This window comes from Tiliqua scincoides, chromosome 6 (assembly GCF_035046505.1).
Source record: "Tiliqua scincoides isolate rTilSci1 chromosome 6, rTilSci1.hap2, whole genome shotgun sequence".
Lineage (NCBI taxonomy): Eukaryota > Metazoa > Chordata > Lepidosauria > Squamata > Scincidae > Tiliqua > Tiliqua scincoides.
The window spans coordinates 71,793,983-71,819,581 of record NC_089826.1 but is presented as its reverse complement, the minus strand read 5'-3'; the positions used below and the strand labels follow the sequence as shown (position 1 = coordinate 71,819,581).

The window sequence follows — 25,599 nt, the reverse complement described above, 5'->3', positions numbered from 1 at the left end:
CCTGCTTCTTGGCGCCTTTTTGTGGTGGCCAAGACAGCTCAGCAGCAGCAGCAGTTTCTCCCTCCTCTGCCAGAGAGCGCAGCGCCTCCCTTCCTTCTCCTCGGGCTCTTTTTGGGGAGGTGGGAGTTGCTGCTGCTGTTGTTTTTGGCGGCTGCAGGTTCGCTTGCAGGGAGGGCGTGCGTGTGGTGCGGTGCGGTTGCCAGGTGCACACACCTCTTTCTTTCCCTGACGAGAAGGAGGCGGCTGAGGCGGCGGCGCGCAGCAGCTGGAAGGGCCAGTTTGTCGGCGGGCGGGCGGGCTCCCTCCTTGGGTGCTGCTGGGGGGTAATTAGCGGCTGCCTTGCGAGCGAGGCGCAGCCGTCGCCCTCTGCCTGCCCCCCCGGGGGAGGGCAGAGCCCGTGCGCGCCCAACTTGTTTTCGTGCGCAGGGAGAGGGAGCCAGAGAGTGACTCGCCTCTCGCCTCGCCCCGACCCCTGGCTGGGATTGTGGTCTGCTGGGGCCTCCGCCCAAGCGCGGCTGCGGGGAGACGCCCTGCCTGCCTGAGCGGCGCGCCCCTCCCTGACCCGACCCTTCCTCCCGCCCTCTTAGCCACCCTGCCGGCCAAGGGAGCCTGGCAGAGCGAGCGGCGCCGGCGTCATGTGACAGCGCTGCCTAGTGCCAGGAGCTCGGCTGCCTGAGCGGGGGAAGAGGAGACGCGCGAGGGAGAGGCGCACGCAGGAGCTGCTGTGCGCAACGGGGAGCGAGGCGCAGCCCGGCAGGCGCTGGGGGGAGAGGAGGCAGCCGCGGGGCGCAGAGGGCAGAGCGGGGCGAAGGGCAGAGCGGCGCGTTCCCGTCCCCAAACTTCAGGAGCGCCTTTTGCGCACGGCTGGGACAGCGAGTGGAGACGCTTGGCAAGTCCAGAGTGAGTCGTGGACAGAGGAGCGGGAGGGGGAGAAGGTGCTGGTGGCGGCCGAGGCTCCCAGGAAAGCGACGTGTCGGGAGGAGGAGGAGGTATTGGGAAGGGGGGATGCGAAGGGGAGGAAGGTGCTTCTTTGCGCACGGCGCGCGCGCGCGTTCAGGGCAGGGGGACACTTTCCTGCCTGTGGCTCGGCGAGGTGGCTGTGCTTGCAGGACGCGCACGTCAGCCCGGACCACTCCAGTGACCTTCTGCTGCCGCTTGTGGAGGAGCGGGGGAGGGGAAGGGGAACCTCTGTCGCTCACCCCGGGTGGAGAGGGAGAAAGAAGACCTGCCCCCTGGATTCCCAGATGCCCGGCTGAAGGGACTTGGTTGCAGCTGGCATTCACGTGTACAACCTCCGATCTGCAGTGGACTGGTGGCGGGGCGGTGTGCTTTTTGTGTTCCCTTTTTGGTGTGCGTTTGTTTGTTTTTCTTCTGCAATGAGAGCCACGCATCCTGCCCTTTGGAGCGGTGGTGTTTTGGAATGAGAGGCATCTACTGAGGGACACCACTTCTCCTGAGAAGCTTTTTTGCAAAGGAATGCTGGGAGGCTTCAGGATCAGGATATTGGATTTGACTGGCTTGGCAGCTGACTCCTGGGATACTTTTCTGTCTTCAAATGGGCAAGAATATGACCTGGTGCACTTCCTTATGTTGATCTCGGTCTCCAGGTGCATAGGATGCTTTAACGATGACAGCCATCCCTCCAGCTGCCTCCATCATAGCAACCTTGGACACGTCCCTTTGAAATCCATTCAGATGTCAGTGAAGCTGTTCTTTCAGGATGTGGATCAGGGATTCAGCTTTGGTTGTTTCTACAGTGAGGAAGGAAACAAGCTAGAGAGTATATCAACACATGTAGCTTCTGTGGCTGAACTGTTCTCATGCTAAGACTTGGAGAAGACAACCCAGTTGTTTGGTTTTGAGGTTTTGTACCTAGATCATCTCTAATCAAGTCTCAAGTAGTACGTCTGTTGATATGAGAGAGAAGAAACCCCCTTTCCTGAAATGTGACAAGTTCTTTTTAAGCTTCAGCCATTTAAAGTGGTGTGAATTTTTAAAAATGCAATTCCATCTCCTATCCAACATTTGATTGCTGTGCTTGGGAGAAGAAAATCATCCTAGTGTTTAAAGTACATAGTGTTTAAAGTACTATTGCTTACATAAATCAGTGAAATTTCAATCAATTTTTGTTGGACTTTATATTTGACTTCATGGGTATCCCATATGTAGCCTGCTCAGCAGAAGTTATGATAAGAATGAACACCCTCCAGAATAGTGATTGGTCTGCATTTTGTCCTGATGGACCGAAGCAAAACAGAAGACCAACTGTCCCAAATGTGTTTCTCTCCCCTGTCCCCCCACACACACCCTACCAAAGCATCCAACCCTCAAAAGTATCTCCCAGTCCAGCCTTCTGACTGCTCCCTGTCCATGGCTTAAGATCCAGACCTCACCCTCCATAACCACGTACACTGATGCTGCCTGCCCAAAAGTGGCAGCCTCTCTTCCAGACTGAGCATCAGTGTGTGCATGCATGGGGGAAGAGTGCAGGTGCACACCAACCAATCAACCAACCAGTTGGCTAGCTGCTTATTTTCCTGCATCAGACTGCTCCAGTCCAAAAAGTGGTGCTACAGAAAAAAAAAGAATGGAATGCAAAACATTTGGTTTTGCAAGCAAGTGTTACATTAAATTAAAGCCTTTGTATTTATTTATTACATGTATATGTCATGGCCTGCCTTACAATCTCCTTACCCAAGATCAAAGTTTGCCCACCTCTGTACTAAGGAGAACTATGCCAAAATTAAATTATGCAAAATGTCCCACACAAAACAACTTTAAATATAGACTCTTGGAAGAAATGTCAATAATTTATTTCCTTCCTTCCTTTCTGAAAGTTGCTTTCCTGTGCCTATAGACTGTGTAATACTGTTTATCTTGAATGTTTGTCAGGCTAAAGTTTCCTATCGCAATGCTTGAATGTGGATAATTGGAGCAAGACTCCCAGTTCTTCTCGAGGAACCTGTATTGGAATCCTCGAAACAACACATTTGTACTCCGTATTTGCATTCAGCTTTCTTCTCAGTTCTGAAACTCCTGGGTGAAATTGGTCACCTTGTCTGCTTCCATTCTTCTGATGTGTTACTGTAAGTGCACTGTCAGCTGAGTCTTTTTTAAAGGCAGGAAGTGCCGCTGTTCACAGAACTAAAATTTGACTGTTCAGTTGTTGGGGAAAATTTAAAACTTTGCAGAGATGCTGAGACCTTCAGTGGTTTAAGTCATAGTTTTAAGTCTGTAAAAAGGTTAGGGTAAAAAAGGTTTTCTCTGAAAGCAATAAAAACAACCCTGTAATGGTTTTTCCATAAAGTGGTTTTGAGAACTGTTCTTGTTGATGGCCTGGTGAGTTGATAACATGGGAGAATTGCATTAGATCAACATGGGGTGGAGGTGGTGATTTAAATTAAACTAACTTTGCTCTCTAAAATGTAGTAAGTTTTGTAGCACTAATGTCTTCAGATTAGCTTCTCCCTCTTTCATCCCCTCCCCACAGATTTTTTTGGGGGTGTTTTTTGTTTTTTTTATTCAGGCAGACTTCCAGGTTTTGCTTTGACTAGATTATGTATGCTGGTAAACAAAAGGAAGCAAAGGAGTTGTGAAAAAATAAGATCTTAGAGAATAATAGTAATAATGAAACTTGGTCGTAAGAGTAGCATGCTTTTTTTTCTTTGTGCTCATTTTCTTTAAAATCTCCAACGTTATCTGCTAGTAATGATATTCCAGTAAGTAATGATAAGGAGTAAATTAGATGAACATTCACAGATAGTATCTCACAGGAGAGACCTATAACAATCTAAATTGTTAGGAGGATTGTGAGTATAGACCTGTAACAGTCTAAATTGCTTTATAGTTGTATTTATGAATGTTGAAACCATGAAGGAGATACATTTTAGAAAAAGGAAATATAGGTCAGGAGCATGGTTCAGCAAAACCTAGACATTTTATCTGTTTACTGAGAGTTAAGGAAGTGCTTAAAATCTGGAAGACTGGATTAATATTGGTAGGAGTCTATAGTAGCCAGTTGAAGAATCATGTTGTTAATCAGTAAAGTTTCAAAAATAAAGTTACTGCTGCTTGCTATGATCTGGTCCTTTACTAGTTACATGGAATGTAATATCCCTTTGCCCCCCCCCCCCCAATCAAATGTAGGAGACTGGCTGTGTGACTTCACTGCCAATCTAGTTCATAAGACATTGTATCTAAACCTAATATAGAAATATAAAAGTGGTGCAGTAGGTAGGAATGAAACGAGATATCAGATGGAGTTTGTATGTGTGTATGTTGATGTATGTTTTCTTATGTCTTAGTGATATGCAAACTTCTGTCTTCAGTAAACCATTCCTACAGGTAACATACTGCATCTTGATCCTATTATAACCCCACTATTTTTGTTGATAGGGAGATTTCATACTAAAAAATCTTGTAGTTGTGATAGAGAGAAAATAGAAAGTTCCATTAATGTTTTTAGCAATAAAGTGATCACCCAATGGTTGGCTGTTCATTTTTTTTCTTTTTAAAGGTTGTACTTAATTGATATCAGGATTCGACTTTGCATCCTGAACAAAGCTTTCTCTTCATTTTTATTTTTTTTAGAATTTTGAAAAAAGAGAGCTGTAGGGGGAGGCCAGGTTAATTTTGGTGACCTGTCTGGAAGGAAAAAAAAATTGCATGTTGCAGTTATGTTGTCTAGCATAGATGTTTGCCTGGTGTTTTGTCTATTGGGCAGATCTCCTATAGACACAGTGATTTTTATTAGCACCTCCTATCCCTTCACCTACACCCACTGTATGTTTGTTTGTTTGTTTTAAAAAAAACAACTTCCAGCTGCTCATGAATATAAGGGTCAGGAAGGGCCACCTAAATGTTTCTCTGTGCTTTCTCTCCAGCCCAGCCAGCAGAGCTGTTTCCTGTTCTTTGTTTCAAGGCTGGGGTTTGCGTCATACATTCCAAGTAGCATATGTGTGCTCTTTCCTGTTTCAGGCTGTTTTCTGGTAGATCAGTAGCCCAGACCAGGCCCCTTGTCACTGCCCTACAACTCCCAGTCCCCACCCAGTGAATTATCATGTCTCTACACACTCATGATTGCCTAAGCTGCCTGTATTATGTCACCATGAGTAGTCTGTAATAACTTTTTAACTCACAGCACATTTGAAATCCCTGTACTGGAATGATAAGGTTCTTATTTTGAATCTGAGTTTTAGAAAAGAGATGTTCGACTCTTTGAAAAAGCAAATTTGCAAGAATTAGGCCACATACAATACTCATTTATGTAACAATATAGACAGTGTTAGTTCAAAAAGGTATAGCAAAGATTGCTTCTCATTAGTTTTGTAAGCTTTATGGTACATTTTTGTGGTGGTGCTGACAACCATAAAATGTAGAAGATATGATGAACGTTTCACGGAATCAAAGCACTTCACATTCATTATTTTGAATGAATATGAAGTGCTCCTCCATTAGTGATGGATGAAAACTTTTTTATACCTACTATACCAGAAATGATCTCTGTATTTCATATACGTAGAATTGGAAGTGTTTGAGGTGGAAGTTGAGTTTCCCTAATTTCTCTGAATCAAATCTCTGCCATAAGGCAGTATGGCACATGCATTCCTGGCAAATGCTTTTCTAGCTTTCTTATTTAAACCTTCCAATAAAAGTGTTCATAGAATGTAAGAGTTGGAAGGGACCTTGGTGATCATCTAGTTCAACCCCTCAGCACAGTGCCGTTTTGGGGGATTTCATTAATTGTGGAAGTGTTTCCTAATCTTAATTTGGAGCAGCTGAATACAATTTCTCTGTAATACAGAAAATATTAGGCACCTCCCCGTTGAAATAAAATATTCAATTGGGAAGCAAAAATGCAGATTCTCAGTAAGAGGTTGGTAGACAGAAAATATTCAAGAGGAAGTTCAGAAAGATAACTCTGAACATATGCATTATTCTTGACCTTACAGGCAAAAGATGCAGTTTTGTAGTATGAAGTATTCCTCTCAAAGACAATGTGGCTATTTAAGAGCAAGCGCGCAATCCTAACATGCGTTGGAACAGGCAGGCCAGGTTGCCTATGCTGTTTTCAGCACAAGGTAGGTGTGGGCTGGGGCGTAACTTGGAGTAAGGAGATTTTTGTTCCCTTACCCTGTATCGCACACCAGTCGTCCTTATGGGGCTACTCAGATCTGCGCCTGCAAATCCAAGCGGCCCATGTAACACTGGTCGGGTAGGGTTAGAGTCCGGCCTGTACTACTGTGGCCAGTCCCACCCCCTCCCAGGCCCAATCTACCACCCTACCTCTGCCCAAAAATGCCCTCTCCCCACCTCCATTCCACTCTCTGCCATCCTCTCCTACCCCCTGCACTGGCCTGCCCAGCCTGGCACAAACTCACCTTCTCCTAGGCTGGATTCAGCTCCAACAAGCCAGTGTGCATCCATGTGCTGGCTCAGAGCCCAATCCTGGGCTCAACACGCCAGCTTACCGCTGGCATGCACTGTCGCAAATGTGCTGTAAGGCACGTTTTTGAGGCTTACCGCCAGGCAAGCACCCAGGCTAGCGCTAGGCAGGCGCCTTGCCTCCGCTGCTTGGCAGTCATGCAGTAAGGTAAGGGACTTGCACTGGCTCAGGGGTGAACTAGGATTGCTCTTTAAATTACATTAGGGACTACGTTATGGATTCGATAAAAAGCTCACTAAGGTTAGTTAAGAGCACTGTTAATTTCAACTTGACTTTAGATGAGACTCAAGATGAAAGTAAAATCTTTGAAAACAGAATAGAATCGGGTCTTGTTACACCTGCTTATTTTTACACAGAGGAAGAAATGACTTCTACAGGGAACAACATTATTAAATGCTTTCATGAAAAGAGTTTACAACCAGATACTTGTTTTACAAGTATCTGAAATGTATTGAACTTTCCTATATCTTACTTTGCTTTCATGGAAACTTGTTATACGTATTTTACTACCTTGATCAAGCTAAGGAGATGTATGTGGAAGCTTTATGTATGCCGAGCGCTTACTGAAATGTGAACCACAAGTGTGAAACAGATGCACATGTAAAGTAAACTGTCACCTGCCTGCATTGTATTGCTTTCCGTCGGATGAGAATTCAGGTGACCATCTTCATCCACAATCAATGGGATTTTAAAGTGGCTAACTTTATTGCTGTGTGCATTTTACACAATTTTTTTAGAGTTTATGCACTCAGTGTTTTGTTTTGTTTTTCTCTAGAAATACAGATTTCAAGAAAAATATTTGTGCATCAAACAGACGCTAATCTTTTTGGTAAGTTGTATTGCAAAATTTTTAGTTCTCTCTTGTGAACGTGCTTTGAGTTATGATTCTCTAAATATTAAAATCATGCTCCATGGGACAAAACTGTCAGCTAAACACCCTTGTGCCTGAGCTTTCTTGATTTCAACACAGTGTTGATAGTGATGTCTTAGTTTTAGGTTGTAAACTACACTGGTGCTTATTTTTACATTGGTTTTACTGGGACTTCAGTTTCTAAACACATTGGGTTATATTCTTCTGTTTGGCAAAAATCACTCCTTGTGCATCTCCCTTTCTCTTTGGTGCTTCATGCACTGATCAGTGAAAATCATCCCTCCCCCTTGGGCAAAGTGGCTTCTTCTGCAACTGGAAAAAGCAATTGGGATGCAACTCATTAATCTGAAATTAGTGGGATGTACTCTCAAATAAATTTGCTTGTAGGACAGCTTGCTTAGGACTGTAGCCTTATACCCCTAGTTCAAAAGCCATTTGTTTCAATTCTAGTCATTCCTTTTAGACTAGCTGCATTAGTATTCTTGTATGGAGTTCCTCCTAACCAAATGGGCTTCCCCTTTCATTTTAATGGAGGAAGCAGCTCAGTACCCAGAAAGGGATGTCTGAATGGGAATCCCCCTTCCCCACATAAGTGAACAGGAAGTCCATATACACAGGAGTTTCATTTATACATATGACTGCACATATAGCTCTAAATTAAAAGCATTACTTGCTGTCATAAGTGTAAATGCATAGGTTTTCTCACAGTCTCCTTCCTGGAAGTGAATATAGGAAATTCATAAGTTTGCCATTCTTTGAATTACTTTCATTATAAGACAATATCATATCCTTTCACTGTGCTCAGAATTAGAATGGTAGATTTTATACCTTGTTCAGGTCTACTCTGAGTCTATGTATATAATCAGAAAAAACGTGAAACCTTCCTAGGACTTTCCTAAGCAGGTGGGGGACTGCATATTTCAACACTTTTTTTTATTAAAACAGAAAACTTCTTCAGTACAAAAAAAGTAGCACATTAGTGAAAGCACAAGGCTAACTTTTTTCCTCCCTGATATGCCATTGTTCAACATGCACTTTTTAATGTGGATAAGCATTGAAGCATGTGATCTCTACTTTTGTTCTAACTTCATCTAGAACCTAAAGGGAATATGGCCGCAATCCTAATTTTCCAGCACTGACATAAGGGCAATGCAACTCCAGGGTAAGGGAACAAACATTGCCTTACCTTAAGGAAGAATCTGTGACTGCCCTCCAACTGTAGGATGCAGCACATGCCCCACTGGCATAGCTATGCCAGTGCTGGAAAGTTGGTTAGGACTGCGCCCAAAATCCTCTACTTTTATGAATACATATTTTCTGCACTCTTAAACACATTCATTAATGTATATGGTCTTTTTAGAGCTGTACTATGTCAGGAAAAAGGTGGGGATTGCTAGCTGTTGAAGACAGTTGGTATGGAGCACAAATTTGGAGAACTCTTCGTTTGGTTTGAGAGTTGAAGCCATTTTTCAGTGTTTATGTTGGATTGGTTTCTGGCCAACTCAGCATAAACTCATGTATTTCTTAGGTGGTTATAGTAGGGGGTTAATTGCTAAAGTAGCCACTTTTGCAAATGTTACAATCAGATGCCAAAGGTACACTGTTTATAAATAAATATAGTTATTAAATTATGACATATAATTCATGTCCTGTATGGCTTGGTCTATCTTTTTTAATACAATATTTAACTATAATTTTTGTATTTTTTTATTTGTTGTAACAAGACAATAAACTTAAATCAGGTATTTGAAGCTATGGTTAGATTTTGTTGTTCACAACTTTCCATAGTTAAAAGAATTGTAATGTCTGAGAAATTTGAATTGCAGTTAAAATTATGCATTTGTAGAAGAAGGTTTTAAAATCAACTGGCACTGCTAGCCAACAGGAGATCCTTTTTAAAAAAAATTATTGTTTCAGCAAGCACTGAAGTTTTGTGTCCTCATTCCAAGGCTAGTTGCTTCCAATTCATAATCTGACATTTGGCAGAGTTAATCTAAGGAACAAATTTAACTCTTCCCTATGCTAAGACTTTCTTGTGCCAAAGTTTCCTTATAGGGTTTTTAATAACCATTGTTGATATGTTCCAAGGGGAACTAGCATAGCAGTTATGTGAGCTAAGAGAAAGATGAAACTGCTGCAAACTTTAAATACTAAAGTTATTCATCATGGAAAAAGTGGTGGTATGTCTGGTTTATTATTATTATTAAGAATATTTACATATCTCTTTTCAGTCATAGATCTTGAAAAAGTTGGCATATTCGTAAATGACATTGGTGTTTTCTGAAGTAAAAAAAATCCAAGTTTATTTAATCATTTTTTCCCCATTTCTATCACCTTTCTTGCTTTTTTCCCCTCTTGGATTTTGTGCATGTGTGATTTGTGCTTTGGAAGAAGTACTTCCTACTGATCTTCATAACTTACTCAGATTTAAGAGTAAGAATTAATACTGGTTTCTACCTTTTAATATGGATGGAATTGTTCATGTATTGTTGACGATTTAGACATACTCTTAGCCTCAGTTAAGAGAATGTGAGTGGGTTGTAGGATTGTGTGCATTCAACCCCTCCTTTCTTGGGAGTGAATTTTCTTTCTCTTCCCTTAACCATAGTTAAGAGGTGTATTTGCTTCAGCAATGTTAAGCACATTAGGGTCTCTGTTTCAGGTTTCTGTTCCAATTTTAAACCTTAGGGCACAATCCTAACCAGGTCTACTCAGAAGTAAGTCCTATTGTGTTCAAGGGCACTTACTCCCAGGAAAGTGAGGTTAGGATTGCAGCCTTGGATTCAAATTCTGGTTAAGCTGAAGGGTGGGGGTGTGGTATTTGTTTTGAAGAAGCGGGGGGGGGGGAGCATTATGATGCAATGGCCTTCTCACAATCCCTTATATTAGGTTAAAAGTGTCTCTGCCTGTAATGTATGCATGAGCTGTGTGGTCAAAGTAGCAAGCAAAACATTTGCCTTGGTCATAAGAGTGGTTGATTTATTTTTCCTGAGAAGGAATAGAAATCTTGGCCAGAATCCAAAGAGCTGCATTAGGCAAACCCAAGAGTTTGGGCATGCCTACTGGGATTTCTTTATGATTTTTTCCCCTGTGGATTTCAGATCCCTATGCCATATCACAAGCTGCTTTTGGAAAGTCCAATTTCAAAAAGTGGTTTTCCATGGGGGTTGCTGCTGTTCAAGAAAACAAGTTTGATTTATATGATTTGTGGGATCTCCTCACAGCTAGAAATCATACATCTAATATTAAAGTTGATGTGTCTTGCATTGCAACTACTTCAGTACTTGAGCACCTTAGGCCTAGCCCTATCCAGCTTTCCAGCGCTGATGCAGCCACAGTGCAACCTCGAGGTAAAGGAACAAACGTTCCCTGACCTTGAGGAGGCCTCTTTGACTGCCCCTCCCACCACTGGATATGACGCATGCCCCATTGGCACAGCAGCACCAGTATTGGAAAGTTGGATAGAATTGGGTCCTTAATTGTACAATAGCTCTATTAGATTTAAATGGCCAGTGTTGTATAAATATTTTCAACACTGTAGTGTAACTTAAGGGTTATTATCCTGGGCAGAGATGTCCCAAACAGGCTCATTGTTATAAAACACTTCTGAATATTATTACATATTGATAAACCATTAAGTCAGCTTTGGATTCCACAATCAGGTATCACTCTTACCCTCTCCTATCCTTGATAATGGAAAACTGACTGAAACAATATGTGAAGTTTGGATGCATAGCTGACTTAAATAATTGCAGCCTTATGCAATTGTATATCTCTTTCCCACAACCTTGTTGTTTCAACAAAAGCATTCTCAAGAGACTACAGTCTTGAATGAAAGACAAGGGATGGTCAACCTTTTCTCCTTGGACAGTTTTTCTGTTCAAAATACCTCCCAGCTGGTCCTACTCTATGCCGAACAAAAGATCCAAGTACTATAACATTCCCTTGTGAAGGAAAAAGCCACTGAATGGCCTGAGCAGAAAATGCCCTTTGGAAAAGCTAGAGTTTTGTGCAACCTCCTGATTTTAGAAATGGGCTATGTCAGAATGCCAGATGCAAGGGAGGGCACCAGGATGAGGTCTCTTGTTATCTGGTGTGATCCCTGGGGCATTTGGTGGGCCGCTGTGAGATACAGGAAGCTGGACTAGATGGGCCTATGGCCTGATCCAGTGAGGCTGTTCTTATGTTCTTATGTGGGTTAAACATTTACTTAAAACCTCTCTTGTTGAAATTAATAGAATTTAACTTTGACTGGATTGTGGAGTTTTTTATATATATTTCTTTTCATTTTATAATCCTTTTGAAAAGTTAATTTTTTTAAAAAGCAGCCTTCCCTTCTGCTTGGATAAAAAAAAAAAAAGATTGTCATACCATTCTGCATACTTCACTTGTTTTCAGAAGTTTGCTCTTTTTTCTTGCTTGACTTTGGGTCTGTGTTTCTCTGTGGAAGCAGTTACTTGAGACAGGAAACCAGATAATAATGTCCTGTGATAAGGGAGCACAGTGTCTCCTAGAGGTGGTGGGAGGCTCTCAGTAAGGCTTAAAATATATCCAATGAGGGGGTGATAGGAGTTACGCACAGGGTCATATGAAAGCAAAGGTTTTCATGGAAACTACTAAATCAGATTAATATTGATATCTAGTATAATTTCCAATCTAAAAAAGAATTAGTAAATTTTTCTCCTCCTTGGACAAAGGTTTTCTACTTCAGAAATCTTTCACCCTACCCACCGAGTAAATGAATTGTTGCATTGTATTCATAAAGTTTTGTCCTAGTTCAGGTTAAACTTTTTTTTAATTCATCAAACAGAATAGTAGGCTTGCACCGTCTACATCTACAGCAAACATTTCCTGTTGCCTAGGAGTATCATAGCAAACTTCACACCTAAAGTCATCTGCCCAAATTCATTGTAAAATTGTTTCCTACTTTCCTCTGAGTCTACAATTTATAATTCACAAATTAATAGACTAAGGGCACAAATCTGTCCTGCGCTGGAACAGGCAAACCAAGAGGTTTGCGCTGTATCCAGCGCAGGATTGTGGCCATAAGCGGCTTAGCCAGAGGCAAGGGGAAACTTTTCCCCTTACCCCTGGGTAAGGGTTGCTGGCCCCAATGGGTCTCCTTGGACTTGAAGCCGCTCCGTTCTCCCCAGGAACAGGCATTGGGATCCAGTATAACTGCCAAATCACAGCCCCCCCACCCTCTCCCCGTCCGCCCCTGGGGCCACCCACCGCCCACCCTCCCCCCACCCAAAAACTTCTACTGAAGTTAACTAGAACATATCTTTGACCCCACCCAGAGTGCCCCGACTTCTTTTTATCCAGGGTTAATGTTGCCCCTCTTTGAAGTATTTGTATTTCCAGATACAGGGTTGCTATTTCTCATCTGACTCCATGCTCATAATTAGGGGTGTACAAAAAAAATTGTTTTGGTCGTAATTATTAAAATCATTTGTTTCATTCATTTGGTAGCATTTTTCTTTTTTTCGTATTATGTATTTTCTACTGCTTTTAATGGGTGACCCAGCTGCATGAACGAAATGGCTCATGGGGTCGAAAAAACAGCCCATCATTGAGTACCCTTAGGGGAAGAGTCATTTTCTAGCATGCTACCTGTTGAAATCAATGGAGACAGGCTTGGAAAATGCTTGATGGGAAGCATTTACCCACTGCTGTAGGCCCTCTTGGCAGGCTTTCCACCTGCACTAACCATTTTTATAGTTGCAGGTTCTTTAAGGTCTCCTCTTGTTGAATTTAGTGGAGTAGAATCAGTCTATAACAGGGGTGTCCAAATTTTTTGGCAGGAGGGCCACATCATCTCTCTGACACTGTGTTGGGGGCCAGGAAGAATAGTTAATTTACATTTCAAATTTGAATAAATTTACATAAATGACTACATTAGAGATGGAACTTATATGAATGAATGAAGGTCTTGCAATAGCTCATGACCTATAAAAGGCTTTTTCCTTACTGCCACTGCTGCATCACAGACGTGAAACAGCAAACAATGGAGGGAGCCCTCATCCCACAGCTCACACGAGAGGTCAAACAGTTGGCCGTCACGCTGAGAGCAGTTGTGATGGGCCAGCATAGGCTCCAGCAAGTCTCCAGAGGGGCAGAGCTCATTGGAGACTGGGGGCTCCCAGCAGGCCAGTTTGGGAGTTCTCGAGGGCCACAAGCGGCCCCAGGGGTTTAGTTTGGGCACCCCTGGTCTATAAGATTAGGTCTGTAATCTATATATCAGCATTTCTCAAACTGTCAGCCAGGACCCACTAAGTGGGTCGTGAGTGAATTTCAAGTGGGTCGCATTGCACCATTGAAAATACAGAGATGAAAATACAGGGTACAGAGCTGATGAGCAGGACAAGCTCCTGGTGGGAGACAGGCATGGTGCTTTGCCCTGATTAGGTGGGAAGATGGGATGCTGGAAAGGGGGGGCAGTATGGTTGGAGACAGATCCATTCTGCTTTGACTTCTGAGATGGAATATTTGAATTCTGAGCTATGAAAAATAGCAGCACAAGCACACACAATGGGACAAAGCTGTGCAATGGGACCTTTGGCTGATCTTGACTTAGGTTAGAGTCTAAGGCTGCAATCCTAACCACACTTTCCTGAGAGTAAGCCCCATTGAACAAAATAGGACGTACTTCTGAGTAGACCTGGTTAGGATTGTGCCCTAAATTGATGATGTCACTTTTGGCCATGACATCACTTCCAGATTAATGACATCACTTCCATTGGGTTCCAACAGATTGTCATTCTAAAAATTGTGTCCTGGTGCTAAAAGGTTTGAGAACCACTGCTGTATACACTTACATACATTACATACAATGGAGCTTCTCAGTAAACATGTATAGCATCATTTGCTAAATGTTGCTCCACTAGATTTCGCCAGTGCTGGTGTCAAAAATGGTTATTTCTTGCAACGGTTCGCTGCTGATTCCTGAGACAAACTTTGTGCGCTTAGTCTTCATGTGGTGTCAGTAGAGCAACTCTCTTGGGGTCCACTTAAGTGGGAGGGGCCCAAAAAGTCCAGCTTGTTGAGTCTTCCTGAGACCTGGAAAAAGCCCTGAAACTGCTACAGAAAAATAGATGAACAATAAATATATGGGATGTGGGAGTCATTTGTGAGTCTGGGCATTTGTATAGTTACTGGTAACAAAGGGATTCTGTTCATTTCAGATTTTCATTTTGTTACAAAATGAATGTGCACCCCTATTCCTAATAGTTAAGACTTAAGGTTAATTAGGAGTTTTTTATTGTTTTTATGGCAAAGAGTGGGATCATAGTGTCTTTCATTTCTCTTCATCTGATGTTCTGTGGGGCCACTTCTAGATGCAAATAAGGCAGTAGTCAGGCACTACCTTCTCTCAAGAGGAGGAATAATATATGGAAGTGGTATCTGCAGATCCCGTATTGGTGGATTCACTTATCTGGATCGGGTATGCAGGGCCCCATACACGTGCCTCCTCCAAAGGCAAGGGGAGCAGAGCTTGCCCTTGTTGGGGGCAGTTCTGGAACGGAACCTCCTCAGGTACCAGGGCATGCCTGTAATTGACTCCTGATCTCTGAAGATTTGCAGTTCAATCTTAAACTTATTACTTAAAAGTAAGTCCACCTGAGTTAAATGAACTTACTTCCTAGTAAGTGTGCTTAAACTTGCAACCGTAAAGGCACAGGAACCTGGATCTTCTTGACCAGGGGTGTCCAAACTTTTTGTCAGGAGGGCCACATCATCTCTCTGACACTGTGTCAGGGGCCAGGGGAAAAAAGAGTTAATTTACATTTCAAATTTGAATAAATTTACATAAATGAATAAATTAGAGATGGAACTTAAAGAAATGAAGGTCTTGCAATAGCTCATGGCCTATAAAAGACCTTGCACAAAGCAAGACCGACCTTTCCTTTGCTGCCACTACTGCATCACAGGTATGAAACAACCAGCAGTGGAGGGAGCCCTTGTCCCACAGCTCACATGAGAGGTCGAACAGTTGGCTGTCACGCTGAGAGCAGTTGCGTCGGGCCACCACAGGCTCCAGCAAGTTTCTGGAGGGCCAGAGCTCAATGGAGACTGGGGGCTCCCTGCGGGCTGAATTGGGAGTTCTTGAGGGCCACAAGTGGCCCTAGGGCCAGGGTTTGGGCACCCCTGCTCTTGATCAATAGCAGTCTGATTTGAATGACAAAGGATGGGTCCCTGAATGCTAATAACAAAAGTTTACATTACACTTAACAAAACTTAACATAACTATTAAGCAAAACATTTCCTGCTTCCCTAGTTAGAAGCAAAATCCAGCCACCATTTAAACTAGTAGGCACTAAAGCACATGTAAATCTTACCCATTGAAATTGGTAAAGTTTTTTACATTGACTGGACTGGGTTCTGATTTTTTCTGTATAGAAATCTTTCTTATAATCAAGGACTGTTATTACATTGTCCTTCTCTTTGCTTCCCTAACTTTTTTTTTTTCTATTGAGTTACAGTTGCATACATGCTTTGCAACTTTACCTGGACTTTACCTTTGCACCTGTCCTTATTTACATACAAAAATCAATTGCTTCACTTGTCTTGCTGAAGTACAGGGTGTGAGCAGAATCTTATCAAAAGCTATGTCCTGTTTGGACAAGTTGCATTGCCTTGGCAAAAATCCACAGGGTGGAGTGGCTGGGAGGAGGCAGGAAAGTAAAACTGTAGCTTGTTTAACACAGAGATTGGGTGGGGGGGTGGAATGTTTGCTTACTGGATCATGTCTAATTATTTAGTTTCAGATTACAGACAGCCTAGATACTTTTACCTAAATTTAAAAAAAAAAAAAATTTTTGATACAAAACAGCATATCGAATTGGTTTTTTAAAAAGGTTTTAGTGACCCTGCTGCTTGAAAGGTTATTTGTGTAGTGTGTGTTTAACACTTAAAAATGAGTTGTGACATCTAAAATAATGTGTCAAAGATAAAACAAAGATATTATTTGTTTACCCATCTGGGTACAGAAAAACAAAGTTAGTCATGCTCAAAATATTCCAACACTCCACCCCATAATGTGATTTGAGCCCAATCCTATCCAACTTTCCAGAACTGCAATGACGCTACAAGGTAAGAAAACAAGCATTCCCTTATCTTGAGGAGGCCTATGTGACTGCCTCCCCCACCACAGGATACAGCGCACTCCCCAGGCATGGCTACATCAGTGCTGGAAAGTTGGATAGGACTGGGCCCTATATAACTTACCTTCCTTCCAAACATTTCTCCTTTTTAGCTGGTCGGGAGGTGAGGACCCCACTGTTTTACCTTGTATTTACCATAAGACTATCCCTTTACTTTTTGTTAATGTTCCAGTTGGTACAGTGGCAGTTGTTTTAGTTTTGCTCTTGTTCAATTACTCAGTTCCCAATCTAAGAGAGAAAAAGGCTCTGCATCACTGCACATTCAAAGCTAATCTGCTGTCCCAGTTTCCTGTGTCAATACCTGCAGAATGTGCTTTTGAAATACACTAAATGTTCCTTAGTAGCTCACTGGAAAGACAAAATTCTGAACCCTTGGGTTGTGGTTGGGGTAAATATTGTATTGGAAAGAGAACAGATGTAAAGGTTCAGATTTTGTCTAACACTTGCAGTGGTGGCTGGCTAGGTTTCACCAAATGTTTCAGAAATATTTTTTCCCATGCCAGCCACTATTAGCAGCAAGGCTTGAAACCTGATGTATTGCAAAAAAAAATCTACTGGGCCAGAAGAAAATGTTTGCTTCCTATAGCTGAACACCCAGGAACATTATTTGAAAAACCTTTTCAAGCTAAAATGTATTCCATTGTGTAAGAATTTAACCCTCCACATAATCTTTCTTGACTACAGCTTTTGGAAAAAAGCCATAGCTTAGTGGCACAGTATATATTTTAACTGAAGAAGGTCCCTAGTTCAGTCCCTGGCATCTCCAGGAACTAGGAAGGAGTTCCTGTATGAAACCCTGGAGAGCTACTGCTGATCAATGATCCTGACCTACAGAGACCAATGGTCTGATCCAGTATAAGGCAGGTTCATCATGTATTCATACCCATAGGTATAGAGATCACATGGATATATGTTTTGTTTGAACAGGTATTTTCAGATACACTTTTTTGCAGCTGCCACAGTGTGGAAATTTTGAAGCATTTGTATCCATAGTGTATCAGTTTAAACAATGCACTTCTCCATGCTGTGTTGATACACAGATAAAGTAGGGAGAGATAACCAGCAAACCCTTGACTCAGCCCCAAGCCAGTAGAATGTGCTGAATGATTAAAACTGAAACCGCCATCAAAGACACACTTCAGCTCCTTGTGTATTGCTCAGGTGGTTAAAATTTTGAACAGTTAGCGGAAGTTCAAAAGTTCAAGCCTCAATTGGGGGAATTAAATAAACTCTGCAAGGCCACTTATTAAAAGATTTTCCTCTATTAAGCCAATTGATATTGTTAAGTATAAACAATGTATTTTCCATTGTTATAACTTTTCCATCGCCTTTCCATCGCCTTCCTACAACCTCATCCCATCCACAGCTCTTACAGCCTTGATTTACTATTTAACCAGTGCTTCGTTATGTAGTGTAACCTCCTAGCTGTGCTAGTCTGTGGCAAAACCACAGAGAGTCTTGTAGCATCTTAAAGACCAATACATTTATTGAAGCATAAACTCTTGCAGTATGGTTTGTCATGAGTGTCTCACTTTAGACTTTACTTTGGGACCTATTTATCTATCTTAAATATTCAGCTTTTGCTATTTGGTACATTAGATGAAAACCAAAAATAGTTCACAAGCAATTTAAGTTTAGTTTTTTGCCACCTCACAGTGAAATTTACCTGAATAGCACACAATGGAATATTCTGTGGTATATTTCTAGCGCCACCTATGGATTCAAATTGAATGTACAACTCTTAATAGCTCCACATTCTAGGATAGGATTGGCTAAGTACAGATGTGGGCATATAGTTCAGCACTTGCAGCCCTTGCAAAAGTATAGCATGAACCAGAAGACAATTTTTCATAGGGAGTTTCCTGTAAAGTATTTAACTTGCATGTAACTTTTGTGAACAAGTGTGCAGATTATTGCCAGTGTGCATGTTTATTTACTTAAAATGCTTGAGATATGTGCTTTATATTTTTTAGGCACACACACTGTTTTTGTTTTGTTTTTTAAAGCTGGGATAGCTTAGATGCTATTAAAGAGTCAAGAGCGCCAAAGCGTTCTTTCATGACTAAGCACAGGCTATGGGTTTGGTTTAACATACAAAAACATTCAGTATTAAAACCCATCGCATTTCAAGAGCTTTTGCATGGTAAACTTCCCAGGTGAGCATTCCCAGATACCGATGTGTTTCAGATATAAAATAATATTGCTAGAGAGGATTTACATAATCAAAATAAATTTCAAACATAGTTCCTTTATATTTCTAACCCGCCTTTCCCCCACTGACATGGGCTGCTAGCATAAAATATGCATAATAAGACAAAATAAAATAGAATAAAACTATGTAGCCACCTTGAAGTTTTGGAAAGGCAGAGTATAAATAAATAAATACACATAGCCAATCAGTAACAGTAAGCAATATTAAAACCTTATATAGATGTAAAACAAAGAACATGGCATCAATTAAAAAGCAGCAGCATTGTTTTAATGCTTCCCCTGGGGGCCGGGGATAAGAATAGGCCCTCAGTTTGGCTGTACTTGTCGTAAGAGGTGACTAAACAGCCACCTGGTAGATGGGACTCGTTAGCCTGGGAAGGCAGCTCATCTGAGAGAAGAAAAACTCTGATCCCAAACCTCCACTGCCTTGTGGCTACATCCAGTTATGGAAAAGGCTTCAGGAGTCAACCTCAAGGCAAAATCCAGAGCCCCTGAGGCAGTTCATGGCTGAACACAGTCACGTTCTGGCAACTCCTGCAATGCCGCTGGAACCAACCGTACTGGCCTCTGCCTTTCCATTGGACCATTTCAGTGACATGGAGGGGGGGATTTGCTGCATGGATAACAGTCTGTCCTCCATATCTACCTTACCCAGGCTTCGCGCACTGGAGAGGACACTGTTCTGGAACCGCTATTCAGAGCGCGATACCATAGTCTTCCAAAACTGAAGAATGCCAACTGTACAACTGTTTTTTTAAATAAAAAAAATCATAAAGCAATAAGCAGTATTATCAGTTTAAAAAAGTACTGAAAGATAAAATAACAAAATAGCAGCAGAAAAGTTAAAACTCAGGAAAACAGCAGTAAACTATAATAAACTAAACAAGCTTTCCCCAGTAAGGTACATGTCCAAACAAGGGGAAGTTTGGGGAACAGGAAGGGAGAGAGCGTTGAACATGAGATGCTGCTGCCCTGGATCAGCATGCAGTCACTGAAGCCCCTCACTGGAGCCTGACATGGTTGGCAGTGGTGGATTCGAAACCCTGGTATTCACTGATGTTGAAAGCTGCTGAGTTGTCCCATAGGACCAACACATTGCTCCATCTAATATCTGGAGCAGGTCATGACCAAGGGTGACCAAGGCAGCCTCTGTTCCAAAGCCCAGATTGAAAGGAATTCAGATAATACATTTCATCCAGCACCCTCTGGAGCTGAAATGCTACCAGCCTCTCAATCACCTTACCCAGAAAAGTGAGGTTTGAAAGTGGCCAGAACTTATCCAGCACAGAGGTCTCCTGGGATGACTTTTTTTCAAATGCACCACATCAGGCACCCTCTCCTCAAAAATTGATACATCTTTGGGGAGAGAGTGTGGTCAACTACCCTTTTCACCCTTGGCCAGATCTGGGCTGGCGTTCTAATATGTGCCCCACATCTGTATCAGGACCTAAATCAACTGATCTCAGTCCTAATGCCTGGCAGTGATCATCGCAAACATGCTGTACCTCTCCAGGGGGTCCCAGCATGGACATTGAAGACTTCCAGCACTACCAGTCAGGTGCGTAAGACCCTTGAAAGAAATGGGCATTCTGTCTGTGCTTGTGTAATATTCGCCATTCCTATTCATAAGGATTTTGCCCATCTAGTGCGTCATTCCTTTCTCCCCTGTTGTTCTTTTCCTGTTGACTCTTGGCAAGTATGACAAACCAGTCTTGGATATTTAAGAGATGGTAATATTATATTACAAATAAGCTTGAGTTGGGCAACATAATTTAGGAGTGGCTCTTTTCTTTTGAACTAAATAGGACTGCTGAGGGCACAATCTTACATTTTTTACAGTTGCTACAAACATACTTGCTGAGTTGTCCTACTTAATAAAACCTTTCCTTTGAGAAATAATTGCAATGTCAGTTCTGACTGAGGCCTCATTAGCAGTCTGCTGATCCTCTCCTAATTAGCTTTTTTTTTTGTTATAAAAAAAGAAGAGAAAATTTTCTTTCTTGAAGTAACTTGAAGTAATTATTGCTGGCAACTACAGTACTTGCATCTGTTCCCAACTCTGGTTTCCAGCTCATTTACAGAAATCCAATATGATTTGAAAATGATACAGAATTTTGTAAGGCTGTTTATGTTCCCTGAGTACACTGTTCTCTCTCTATTTGAGACTTACTCTTTAAGGACCTTAATGTTGATATTGAGAGGGAGCCTATTGTTTCCTTATATACAGTAATCATAAAGGTAGTTAGACTGTAGTCTTATGACCTGCTCTGCTGTAGTCTACAGGTACGTACCACTTAATGTCAGGGATCCATTCTGCCAACCCCATCACTATGTGCATCAGTTGTTGATGGGACCACTGCTAATGGCTTCTGGTTCCTGCCACAAAATGCCTTGCAGAAAAGCCCTTTAACACCCTAAGGGCACAGTCCTAACCCACTTTCCAGCACTGACATAAGGGCAATGCAGCTCCAAGATAAGGGAACAAACATTCCCTTACTTTGAGGGGGCCTCCGTGAGTGCCACCCAAATGCAGGATGTAGCACATGTCCCATTGGCACATCTATGCCATTGCTGGCCAGTGGGTTAGGATTTGGGCCTAGAATGGCTTGCAGACCAGGACAAGCAGGCAGAAGGCAGCTACCTGCCAAAAGCACAACAGACAGCTCACAAAGCACCAGTTTAGCCAGCTCAGGGAAAAGGATCTAGTCCATTTAGTTCAGTAGGGCCACAGTCATTTATGCAGTCAGATGTTTACCAGAACATCACTCTGTAGTGCAGATAAGCTGTAGTTAGGTTATTCCAAAGGGGTCAAATATTCTTGTCAAACATAGGATTCAGTGGGACTCTTTGTTTTAGTTCTTTCATGCCAAGTTAGTATCTTATGGACTATAGCTTTGATTGCATCCAAAACACATGGTAGTAATAATTTAATTCATCTTTATAAGTCACTGTTTATACCAATTTTACCCTTGGAAATTCAGGCCCAGCCTCCCAGTTCTAACAAAAGATCTATTCAATCAATGGTTTTTTTCTGCCTCTTACATTGCACTTCAACAAGGAGGCTTAATCTGAGATCTATTTTGGACATTACTGGTTAACAAAAATGGCAAATGCAAAGGCTTTTTTTCTGATAATGTACTACATGAATCACTGGCATAGGATTTTGTTCATCCCAGGATGCAATTTTGACAGACATCATCTGTGGTCATTGAGCACAAATAGCATATATGTGATTAACATAATTTTTTGCAGGGAAGAAAAGGCAAGAGTGATTATTGCACCTTTTTTCCATGCTAATCAGAAGCATATGAATTAGCTGGATAGCAGCATAGTAGTAGTGGTGGTGGTGGTGCTGGTGGTGGTGGTAGTAAGACATTTTTTAGAAAAAGTGAAAACTTGTGTTTCTAACTGCTTATATTTTCATAAAGAGTTCTATCTATGTTGTAAAACTGTTAACAAATGACTTTATGACAATTTTTTTTAAAAAAAAAAAAGATATATATTTGCCCTCTTATAATTATAAGCAACTTTGTTAGCATAATAAACTTAAGGGAGTTTTCTGAAACAGTCAAGAAATATCACATGCCATCAGAATGTATGAAGGGTCATTACACTTAAAACTTGCAACCTAAAATGATCAGATAAGGGCAATTTTGTGACACAGTTAAGAGAGTAACTGTGGTCTGTGAACTTGGACATTTCAAGTTTAAATCTTGCCAGCTTGTTAGTTGTCTTCCACATGCCATTAATTCCATAAGAATAACCCCACGGGATCAGGCCATAGGCCCATCTAGTCCAGCTTCCTGTATCTCACAGCGGCCCACCAAATGCCCCAGGGAGCACACCTGATAACAAGAGACCTGCATCCTGGTACCCTCCCTTGCATCTGGCATTCTGACATAGCCCATTTCTAAAATCAGGAGGTTACACATACACATCATGGCTTGTAACCTGTAATGGATTTTTCCTCCAGAAATTTGTCCAATCCCTTTTTAAAGGCATCTAGGCTAGATGCCATCACCACATCCTGTGGCAAGGAGTTCCACAGACCAACCACACACTGAGTAAAGAAATATTTTCTTTTGTCCTAACTCTCCCAACCCTCAATTTTAGTGGATGTCCCCTGGTCCTGGTGTTATGTGAGAGTGTAAAGAGCATCTCTCTATTCACTCTATCCTTCCCGTACATAATTTTATATGTCTCAATCATGTTCCCCCTCAGGCACCTCTTTTCTAGGCTGAAGAGGCCCAAATGCCGTAACCTTTCCTCATAAGGAAAGTGCGCCAGCCCCGTAATCATCTTAGTCACTCTCTTTTGCACCTTTTCCATTTCCACTATGTCTTTTTTGAGATGTGGCGACCAGAACTGGACACAATACTCCAGGTGTGGCCTTACCATTGATTTGTACAACGGCATTATAATATTAGCTGTTTTGTTCTCAGTTGCAATCCTGCTTGCAACTTACACTATTTAGAAATTGCATGGAGCCCTGCGAGCTCTCCGCAGGGCTCCCCACACACCCCGGACCCTGAGAGCACATATGTTTAATTTAAAAATAGCCCCCTTCCACCACAGGAGCACAATCCTGGGGATCGCTTCACTGCTTTCCCCCTGCTCCTGTCCCTTAAAGGGAACAGGGCATCATCACACAAGCTTGTGGGTCACGTCCCACCAGTTTGAGTACCACTGCCTTATTGGATTCTTCTAAGGATTATTGAGATAATGTCTGGATAGTGCTTTGTGTCACAGTAGTAGTATAATGCATTTTAATAGGTTTAAAAAAATAACTAAGAAACTCTATTTCTTTTCCTCATGTTCTTAGAGACCTGGACAACGCTACCACAAGTAGAGTTGAACTGAGAAGATGCTAATGTTTGACCCAGTCCCTATCAAACAAGAAGCAATGGAACCAGTTCCAGTGGTCAGTCTTTACTTGTTAAAAGTTTCTACTAACATGGTTTATGCAGTTGCACCTAATGACACAACTCTGAATTGGTTATCAGTAGAGGGGGAGCAATTGGAATCAGGACCACAGCGGGGGGGGGGTACTAACTGCCCTGTTAGAGTTTTATTAAGTTCCATGCGGTGCCAGCCCATGCCCTCACACTGCCTAAATTCCCCCCCCCCCATTTTACCACCACTTTGCTCGCATGTTCACTCCCCTGTGAATAACAGCAGCAGTGGACCAGCGAGTGCCTCCGTGGCTAGGGAAGGGGGAGGAAGGCATCTGTTTGGCAGGGTCCATTTCCCCGCATGCACATGAGTATTAGGAAATGATGTGCCTCTTGAATTTCTTCCTGTTGTGCAACTGTTAACAGCACTGGACTTTGGGGGAAATGGCTGTCCTGTAACTCAGCACTTAACAATTTCTCAGCCTGTACATTAGAAGTCTTTCTGTATTTGTAGGTGTTAGCCTTATTTGTACAGCCCATGTTTTCTTTTCATGTTGCTGTTTGAGAATTACTGTCAGAGCTATGACATAGGAAGGAAGGAGCACCTTGGCCCTGGAAACAAACTTACTCTAGGATGTTCCAGGGCACGCCTGGTGCCATAAGCCTGTTTGCTTTGTTTGCTTCTGTATACTTGGAAAATAGTCACGAAGGGGAAAAATTGAACTGAGGATTGTATCTGAGGGCTTGCTGGTAATGAGAAGCTTATAAAATTAGATCATCTCCATGTATTGGCTGTTGATTGTCCTGCCAACAGTGGTTATACAAGACATAAGGGTCACTTTGAGGCCCTCTGAGGCACGAAGTTGCCATGGTTATTACCCTTTGTTATTCTTTTTAAGAAAGTCTCCAAAATGTAGTGTTGAGTTAAAAAAAAAAAAAACCCCTTTTAGAGCAACAATATATTTCTTTACCTTCATGTGTTTTGCTCACACTTATTTAAAGTTGTATTAGTTTTTGAAGTTTGGATGTTTTAAAAAAAATGTATGGTACCTCCTTTATTTCACATTTTTTTTCTGATCAAGATAAAAGAGCTGCCCTACAGTTAAATGAAATGAAAGTCTCCTTAGATAAGCAGTGTGGTTCTTTGTAAACCAAAGGCATCTTGATTCCTATGCCAGGGAGGAACTGTGTTTAAGCTACATTTAAGTACCTGCAGGCCTACGTCTACAGAGGCTAGAGATAATTCTTGAAGTTCAGTGAGAATCTACCAGCAGGTAATTGCAGCCTATCTGGTATATCAAGGGTCCATCTAGCAGTTGTCTTGAGGGTAAGTGCTGTGACAGTGCTGCGTGAGCTCAGGTGTTCCCTAGTTCTGTGTCTACTAATTCAGCCCATCAGTCACATAAATTATGTTACCATTCATTGCTTGGCGAATTTGCTGCCAAATTGGTACTTTGTCAAGTTTCAGTGACACTTAGGACAGTCCAGAGCACATTAATGCAGGGTGTATTTCATGACTCCTGGCCAAAAAGGTTGGCAAGCCACAAAAAGGGAGATGAGCCAAGTTTGTAGAAGTATATCCCACCAAGATCGGTAGGACTTAATTTTATAGGCACTGAGGTGAACTTTTAACTTGCTATCTGCTTCTTTAAAGACTAGTCATATATGTAATGTGCATTGCATTGCATTTGGATTTAACAGACTTTCCCCCCATTAATTCATTCGTTTGAGGGTTCACTATACATATTAAAAATATACATTACATATTAAATGTACATATTAAAAATATAACTACATATTAACAGTGATTCACAGTTTATCAAAAATCTGTCAGTCAGTTAATTAAGGGATACCTTTTAAATCCATTTTCAGATTTCTAATCAGTTAACCTAATTGTACATTAAATTTTGTAGTCATAGTTCAAACAATTTAAATTGCTAAAAAATGTCATTGCTCTTAATGGTATGTGCGTGTGGTCAGGGTTTGAAGTGAGCTTAAGTTACGGCTAAGCCCCAG

General features: G+C 41.9%; 1 protein-coding gene across 3 annotated transcripts in view; it reads left to right on the top strand.

Moving 5' to 3' along the window:
- The first annotated feature begins 537 nt into the window (after positions 1-537).
- The window catches only part of KLF3 (KLF transcription factor 3), a 42,139-nt gene continuing 17,077 nt past the window's right edge, over positions 538-25,599 (top strand). The window contains exons 1-4 of one of the 3 annotated variants that reach the window (XM_066632347.1): positions 538-900; positions 5,952-6,080; positions 7,221-7,274; positions 23,514-23,612. In XM_066632347.1, coding sequence (XP_066488444.1) covers positions 23,556-23,612 — 57 coding nt within the window. In that variant the 5' untranslated portion in view covers positions 538-900; positions 5,952-6,080; positions 7,221-7,274; positions 23,514-23,555. The remainder of the gene's footprint in view (positions 901-5,951; positions 6,081-7,220; positions 7,275-23,513; positions 23,613-25,599) is intronic. The other 2 variants (XM_066632345.1, XM_066632348.1) reach the window with 2 other exon arrangements.